At 39.2% G+C, this 8853-nt stretch overlaps 1 protein-coding gene across 1 annotated transcript in view; it reads left to right on the top strand.

Moving 5' to 3' along the window:
* Positions 1-122: 122 nt before the first annotated feature.
* The window catches only part of Cfap53 (cilia and flagella associated protein 53), a 28139-nt gene continuing 19408 nt past the window's right edge, over positions 123-8853 (top strand). Inside the window, exons 1-3 of the mRNA XM_046428300.2 lie at positions 123-412; positions 6228-6460; positions 6759-6932. Coding sequence (XP_046284256.1) covers positions 263-412; positions 6228-6460; positions 6759-6932 — 557 coding nt within the window. The 5' untranslated portion in view covers positions 123-262. The remainder of the gene's footprint in view (positions 413-6227; positions 6461-6758; positions 6933-8853) is intronic.

Here is an 8853-nt window from a genome sequence, read left to right as displayed (position 1 = left end):
TTCCCATCCTTTTAGGCCTGTTAGTCTACAAACAGCAACTGGAATTGTAATTAGACCTTCGACTTCCCTTGAGTTAGAGAGCTATCCCCACCCCCTGCCATTTCCGCTGAGCCTAGAAGTGGGAGGTCTGGCCTGGGCGGGATGACGACTTGCAGACTCGGATCCTGGGCTGTTAGAGGAAGTCCTGTGTGCCAGCGTCTGTGGCCCCCATGGCTACCAGACTGACTTCCGCCGGATCCACCCGCACCCCTCGAGGTGCACCATGGCAACCAGATCTCTTGCGTTGCGGAAGCCGATTAGGAAGGTTACAGTGGTTGCCCACCGCCGACCAACGGAGGGGAAAATGTACAGCCAGCAGTTCGGCAGCCTCCCGCGGGAAATTAAGGGCCCCACCCCTAAAGTGTTGATGGTGGTAAGTGCAGGAACTGTGGTGGGACCCTGCAGGTTTCTCCATCTCCCCGTACTCCTGGCCTAGTCAAACCTAACCTGCCCCCCTGCAGGGACTTTTCTTTAGCGGAGTGAGTATCTGATGTGGCTTCATGAATTTTGAAAGCAGGATAGTCACTCACCTATCTATTTCTGCCCTCACCCTCTTATCCTCCACTATCCTCTTTACCTCCTGACTTATAGTTAAAATCAATCTGTGTTTGGAGAATCACCACTTGGGATCTTGGTTTTTTTTTTGTTCTTCAAGACACCCGAAGGAGGTCTGTCCCCTTGCAATGAGTAATGTGTATCATGGAAAAAGGAAACAGGGTGGGAAGCAGATCTGGGATTTGTACTGGCTGTGATTCAGCAGTATGATTATGGGTGATCCTTCATGTACCCCTAGGAAAATTGTCTATGGAAGGGGAATTGGATTGTGTGGGCTGGTGTGTGGCTATAGAACCTTACCTGTGCCAACTCAAGCAGTAACCGGAAATGGACCAAAGTGTCTCTGCAGACCTGGAAATATGCCTGGTGGTTGCCTCCAAGGCTGGGAGTATGCCAGAGGAAGGCATTGCAGAATCTGATGAATCTTGCTGAGAAGCCCAGACACTAATGGTTCAGGCACCTGTGTTCATTTGTTCCTACCAACTAGTTTCTATAGATCAGAAAGCACCACCATGTGTCATTAGGCAATTATGATTAGTGCCTGAGCCCCTCCTGTAACATCTCCAGCACAGCACTGTAGAAGATATAAGGTCCAGTGACTTTGGGAGGAGGTTTAATCTTCATTAGAAGCCTGATCTGTGCGTTCAAGGAGCTTATAATCTAGTTGCAGAAACAACTTGCTCATACATATAAACCACTAAATGTTAACACAGTGGATAATAATATACATTCTCTGTATTAGCAATTTGTGAAAGAAATATCAGTGATAATCAAGGACAATTGTATTTTGCTCCACAGAAAATTTCAGTCAACCTATAGATCTGCTCCCTTTTCTTTAGGTCCAAGGACTATAGAATCCGGAGGTGAAAAGCAGTAAACTGGAAGGTTCTATGGAGTAGGGCTCAATGATAATCCTAGTCAGATTTCTTGAGGGACAGCATCTAATCTATTTTGAGTCAGCACTCAGGGCCTGGGCCATCTGTAATCTGGTGCTATTACAATTTATATTGAAAACTAATAAGGAACAGGAAAAGAATATACCACTGCTGGGTTTCTGTTCTCGCGACTAAAAGGCTCAGGGGTCACTCCAGTTAAACTGGGCTAACTGGGCTGCACGAAATAACTACACATGAGATACAATACCTTTTTCTTTGGGGTCGCTGTGACGGCTCCTCTGACCTTAGGGGTCTGCAGGAAGACAGAGCTAGAGCACGCGCTGACCCTTTATTGAGGAGAAGTTATTTAAATGAGGCAAGGGGTCAGGTTTCAGGGAATCTTCTATCTTCATGATGTCCACTGTCAGCAGGTTGACTGACACCTGGGTAGGCCACACCCAAGGGCACAGTAAGAGAAGGGGACACACACAAGGCACTTCTATGGAAGATTCTATCCTAAACAGGGCAAGGGGTTATATTACAAAGGAACAGGTGAGCATAGCTTCACCCATGGGGCTGTAGCAAGACACACCCATGCACGAGACACCGACCCTCAGACCCGAGAAGGGTGGGGAAAGCTCTGCCACATTTCTGTGACTGAGTGCCTCAGCACCCAGCCGGGGAGTGTGACTCAGTCACGAGTAAGGTTGGTCTCCCACGTACCACCAAATCAAAGAAGCAGGTCTACTGAATACTTTGTGCTTACAGAAGAATTTGGAGGAAAAAAGAGATCAGAGTGGTTGCGTCTACTCTTTCTCAGGCCTGTGAGTGTGCTAAGAAATGACAGAGTTGTATTAAGGAAATAATTAAAATCATCAAGAGATGAGAACTGAACACTAGACAATTCCCCATAAGAAAGCAATAAAAAAATAGAATGTGGTTATCTACTGGAAGGGCATTTATTTTGCTCTTGTGACTGATGAGAAAAGTAAGACTCAAAGAGATTAAGCAGTTTGCTCAACACAATTAATGGGTAGAGGCCAGAACTAAACCTAGGATGAAGGCATTGCTCTTTAAGATAGTAAACTGTAAAGTGTATTCCTCAAAATTATAATTGGAGATGTTACAGTAACAAGCCCTCAGTAACTTTGAAAATACAAGCCCATTAGTAGATCTTGTTATCTTGCCTTTAGTGTGGTCCAGTGCTTTGGTGTATAATATGGTAGCCACAAGCCACCCATGGCTTTAGACCACTTGAAATGTAGAGTCACATGCTGAAATAATATTTGGATACATTGGTCTAATAAAATAATTATCAAAATTAACTTCCCCTGCTTCTTTTTACTTTTAAAGATAAAGCTACTACAAAGGTTTCATATTTGGTTTGCATTATATTTCTATTGAACAATATGGATTTTGAGCAATGCCAAAGACTGCCTAGATTGGCATCACCTTGGTAGAGAACTATAGGTTTTACTTTATTTATCCAGGGACTGGGTTCTTTCAAGACTGGAGTCCTGCATAGGATACCCTGAGCCTTATAAGGCTTCCTGGCCCCGAAGCTGCTGCTCATGTTGTTTCTTACCACCCCTCACCCTCATTCCTCTCTTTAGACAAAATGTACCCCTCAGGCTTGTTCCTATCCTGGCCACTGAAGATAATTGTTTCTAGATAATAATGCATGGTTCCTGTTCTCATCCTTTATGTCTACCAGGAGCCCAAGTTCCTGCTGTGTATTTTGCCCAAGGTGCCATGGCCCTGCTCCTGCTTAGCTTTATTGTCACAGAATCTGCATTGTGAAATACCAAAATATTAGAGAATAATACTTTCTCTATAGTTGGATGTAAGGCTCCAAGTAACTCTGATATGGATTACTAGTTACTTTTCATGATCTAACCCTCAATGACATCTGCCTCCTCCTCACCTCAGTCCTACTTTATCTTGTTTTTTTTTTAATGTTTTTTTTTTTTTAAGAGAGAGTGGGAGAGAGAGAGAGAATTTTTCAATATTTATTTTTTAGTTCTCGGCGGACACAACATCTTTGTTTGTATGTGGTGCTGAGGATCGAACCCGGGCAGCACGCATGCCAGGCGAGCACACTACCGCTTGGGCCACATCCCCAGCCCCACTTTATCTTGTTTAGCTACATCTAAGTGCCTATATATATTTCAAGCCCTGAATCTCTATTTTTATTTTTTTCAATATTTATTTTTTAGTTTTAATGGGCACAGTATTTTATTTTTATGTGGTGCTGAGGATCAAACCCAGTGCCTCATGCCTGCTAGGCAAGCACTCTTCCACTGAGCCACAACCCCAGCCCCCAAAGCCCTGAATCTTTTTCATCAAACTATCTTCATATGTTGGTATTCTTTTCCTTTTTTTTTTAAGAGAGAGAGAGAGAATTTTTTAATATTTATTTTTTAGTTTTCGGTGGACACAACATCTTTATTTTATTTTTTTATGTGGTGCTGAGGATCGAACCCAGCACCCCGCTCATGCCAGGCGAGCGCACTACCGCTTGAGCCACATCCCCAGCCCTGTTGGTATTCTTTCCCCTGGAAATATTCTTAGAAAACACCAAGTATTCTGGTAACCCTGCCACTGATGTCCTAAATATAATTTATCAAATTGATTTTCTGCCTCACGAGTTAAAGTTTTGTTACTGAGAATCAACACCCCAGAGTCTCACAACTCACCTAAGGATGACTAGATAAAATTGTTACTGAAAACACAAAGCATAAGACAATTGATTTCATGGTGGGTCCAGGAGGCGCAGAAATTGCATTGAGTCCACACAGAAATGTTGATTGATTGATTGATCAATTCATTCATTTGTATTGAGAAACTAACTATGGTAGAGATTATTATGCTGTTTTAGAAAAAACAAAGCTACCCCAGAATATCAGTAGCACAGCCCTTGCATTCTAACCTCTGGAAACCATAGAAATAGAAATAAAGTTCTACCACCAGCCTTTTTGAATTTTTCTTTTCCTTTCCCTCCCTTCTCACTTCATTTCTTCCTTAGGGTTTTTCATTTACACAAATATAATGTCTATATATCTATTATATATTACATGCAGTATGTAATATACTATGTTATATTTGCTATATTATATATAATGGTATATACTATATATTATATAATATAGAGATCTATACAATACATATAGTTCTTATATACTATATATTTTCCTGTATACTGTTACATATAGCATCTGTTGTATATATCCAATATATTACATAAGTCTATAATATATACTATATATTGTATTGCTATATAATATAGCTTATGTAGTAATATATACTAATATATATATGATGTAGAGCTATATACTAAGTGTGTGTGTGGTGTGTGTGTGTATATATATATATATATATATACACACACACACACATATATATATATATATACACACACACACATTTATATATATATATATACACACACTATACTCACACACACACATCCTACACTTATATAATAGCTCCTTCTCAAAGTATTTTGATGGTAGTTACTATGGTATTTACCCCTGAGAAACGATGTGGAGCAGTGGGTGGCAAGATCAAGGTCAGGAATTAAAAGACCTCTAATTCTTGTTCTGTTCAGGTCTACCCTAACTATTCGTACCTTGGGCACATCACTTAAGCAACTGGGTTTGAATAAATAATCTATAGAGTCCTGTACAAATCTTAATTTTATATTTTCATTTACTTTTACTCAAATAACACTTTAGACATACAGTGATCCTCAACCATTGATGATTCAACTTACAATTCTTTGATTTTATAATGGTACAAAAGCAACACGCATTCAGTAGAAACTGTGCTTTGAATTTTGAATTGGGGTCTTTTCTCAGGCTAGCAATATATAGTATGAGACTCTCTAGATGCTGAGCAGAGCATTGAGCCACAGGTCCCAGTCAGTCACAATGTCTTGAGGGTGAATAAAGATACTCTGTGGTGTACTGTGTTGCTAAGCTGTGAAGTTTAGTAGGTTAGGTGGATTACAAGCATTTTAAAAAAATATTTTATTTATATATGTGCACAATATTTTTATTTTGTTTATTTATTTTTATGTGGTGCTGAGGATTGAACCCAGTGCCTCACATGTGTGAGGCAAGTACTCTTCCACTGAGCCACAACCCCAGCCCACAAGCATTTTTAATGACAAAATTTATTATGATGTAACCCCCACATAAGTCAAGGAACATCTGTATTTGAGACTAATTTGATGATATCTTAAGTATAAACTCAGAGAATCAAACAATCTATTCCTTATGTGTTTATGGTATTTTCAGTTGTAACAGGATGTATTAGTTTTTTAATACCCAATTGTATTTAGTATAAGTATTGGTGGAAGTCATGGTTAATTGAAAATATGCTGTTTATTTTTTATTTATTGTAAGTGATAGTGGTTTTTGCCGCAGTCCGGCTGGCTGGGCAAAATAGCCGGGGGGGTGAGTGACAAGCAACTTGTGAAGGTTGATACAGCGGGAACCGCCTTAATGCAGGACAGCAAAGGTATATATACACTTAACTAATTGTACACAGCTTGTTTCAATCAACATCATCCAGATACAGCAATCCTCATCATCTTAACAATTATACACAGCTCAACTCAATTAACATCATCTTAATGACTCGCTGGCATTACCCCCCAAACCATTCCTCCTGGCAAAGTGCCAGGCGCCATCTTGACTTGTTTGTGGCTCTCTACAGTTTTTTTTTTGTTGTTGTTGTTTGTTTGTTTGTTTTCAGAGAGCCAAACCTCCCAAAGTCCAAAGGTCTGAACAGCAACATCTGGAAAGATTCCAACGCAGCCACCAGAAGTACCATGCTACTTTGGCCTCCATTAAGGCTAGAGAGCGGGATTGTCTCAAAATTGAGTGGGACCGTCGCAATGACCACAAGTTTTTGCACAACCTTGTGCAAGCAAGAGTCAAGGACGCTATGCAAGGGTTTATCATCAACATTGAAGAAAGACGAAACAGGTAAGGTTTATACACCTGGCAGCCCAGACTATGAAACATTCTCCAAACCACAATTTAATATTAGTCAGTCAAATTATCAAGTATAGTAAAGGTCATGGCTGAGTTATTTATATTCAAATTAATAGCTATTGCTTGTTAATATTCTTAGTGATAACCTACATATAGATGGAAACAAAATTATATTGTAAAATTTATGATTAAATATGTCATTCTGAAATTGAATATAACAAAAATCAGTAAAATGGTACACATTAAATGAGAGTTTTAATTTGTATGTGTATATATGTGTTTGTTTCAGGCTACGTGAATTTTTGGCATCAGAAGAAAATGAGTATTTTGCTGAAATGCAACAGAAAAAAGAAACCATTGAGGAGAAAAAAGATAGAATGAGAGAGAAAAGCAAATTATTAAAAGAGGAGAAAGAAAAAGAGAGACAAAATTTTGTGGTGGAAAAGTTAGACCAGCAATTCAGGTAATGGAATTGGAAAAACACATAGAATCTGAATTGGGCATATTAGAAAAGATTTAAGAATGCTAATTTACAGTTACTATAGCATCAGGAGGATGTAACACAGTATTCCTACTTTTAAATCTTAGCCCTGAAAAATACAAGTACTGAATTTGTCTGAAAACTCTGCTCTAGTGTTCTGTGCTTGCTTCCCAGTTAGAATGGTAATACCTAGTGAGATTTTGTTATTGAATATTAGCTGTTAACCTTAGCCTTACTGTTGGCAGGAGGTTCTTTTAAAGCCCTGTCCCAGGGAATCTTTGGTAAAGTCTGGCTCTCCTCCTTAGTGCTGTAGTTTCCACCTATACCAAGTGTATGCCAGGTTCCCTGCTCTTTCCTGTCTGTTTTCTTGCCTGATATCCTGATCCGTGGAGTCTGATCATCTGGATTTCCAATCCATTTCCTGACACAGACCCATGGTAACCTTCTGTTTTCAGATCCTTGCATTTTACTGTACTCAATCTGATTCTGTGGTTTGACTTCACAGATCCCTTTTCATCTTGGGCTTTCATTTTAGGATACTCTGATTCTATAACCTGATTTCAGTTCAGTGCCCTGCACTTAATAGTGGGAAGGTTTATAGGTTTATAGTGCCCATCCTCTAAGATGACCTGTAGTATCACATCATCAAGAGTTTGGCAGATGTTTTTAACTTCAGAAACTAAGAGATTTCTTACATCTAAAGAAAATATTCTGAAAATTCTCAGTGTCCTATATTTTTTCTTAGAGCTACAGTTCTTAGAGCAAGGGCATATTTATAATTTATAAATTATATTATAGTTCCTCAGTTATATTTTCAGTGCTTCTTGTACTTCTAAAGAGGGTGAACATTAAGAATTGCCATTTGGGGCTGGGGATGTGGCTCAAGCAGTAGCGTGCTCACCTGGCATGCGCGAGGTGCTGGGTTCGATCCTCAACACCACATAAAAAATGAAATAAAGATGTTGTGTCCATCGAAAGCTAAAAAATAAATATTAAAAAATTCTCTCTCTCTCTCTTTAAAAAAAAATTGCTATTGTATTTCTCAGGTTGGTTTGTTCATTTTGCCCGGTTTTTTCATTCATGCCTTTCAATGCTGTGATGATCACATGATGTGACTTATGGAATGTTCCAAATCATCCACTTTATTTCTCTTTAATTTTAGAATAACTGGTTAAGATTCTTATAGTTCAAATATTATCTGAAAGTATTTAAAATATAGCCATTGGAAGTTATGAATTCATTCAATAAGTATGTTTGAGACCTGTATTAGTCAGATTTTCATTGCTATGACCAAAATACCCAATAAAAACAATTTGGAGGAGGAAAAGTTTATTTTGATCACAGTTTCAGAGGTTCAGTTCATGATCAGCCATTTATTGTTGTGGGTGCCAGGTCAGGCAGAACATCATGACACAAGAGTGTGGTGGAAGAAAACTATTCAGTTCATGACAGTCAGAAAGCAGAGCGAGCGAGCAAGGTGCCAGGGAAACCCCCAGTGACCATTTATCTCCAGTTACATCCTACTACTTGCCTACAGCTATACCCTACTACTTGCCTACAGTTACCACCTGGTTAATCCATTCAGGTGGATCAATCCACTGATTAGGTTACAACTCTCATAGTGTAATCATTTTGCCTCAAAGCATTCTTGCATTGTCTCACACATAAGCTTTCAGGGGATGTTTTATATCTAAACCATAACAAGCCCCTGCTTTGTGTCAAGCTCTGTAGTAGAATAATCAATTGATTGACTTAAGGAAAATTAATGTCATTTAGGTCATCAGGTCACTGAGTATGAGTGGGGAAAGAGTGCATATATATTAAGCTGGAATCAAAAATGGGTGGTCCAAGAATAACATAAATCCTAAGCTCAAATCTGGTAGAATACTGAGAGAATACTAAA

This window comes from Marmota monax, unplaced genomic scaffold (assembly GCF_021218885.2).
Source record: "Marmota monax isolate L192 unplaced genomic scaffold, Marmota_monax_Labrador192_F-V1.1 WCK01_AAM20220418_F8-fsc00031, whole genome shotgun sequence".
Lineage (NCBI taxonomy): Eukaryota > Metazoa > Chordata > Mammalia > Rodentia > Sciuridae > Marmota > Marmota monax.
The sequence above is the reverse complement of the archived record's forward strand: the minus strand, read 5'-3'. Positions and strand labels throughout refer to the sequence as shown.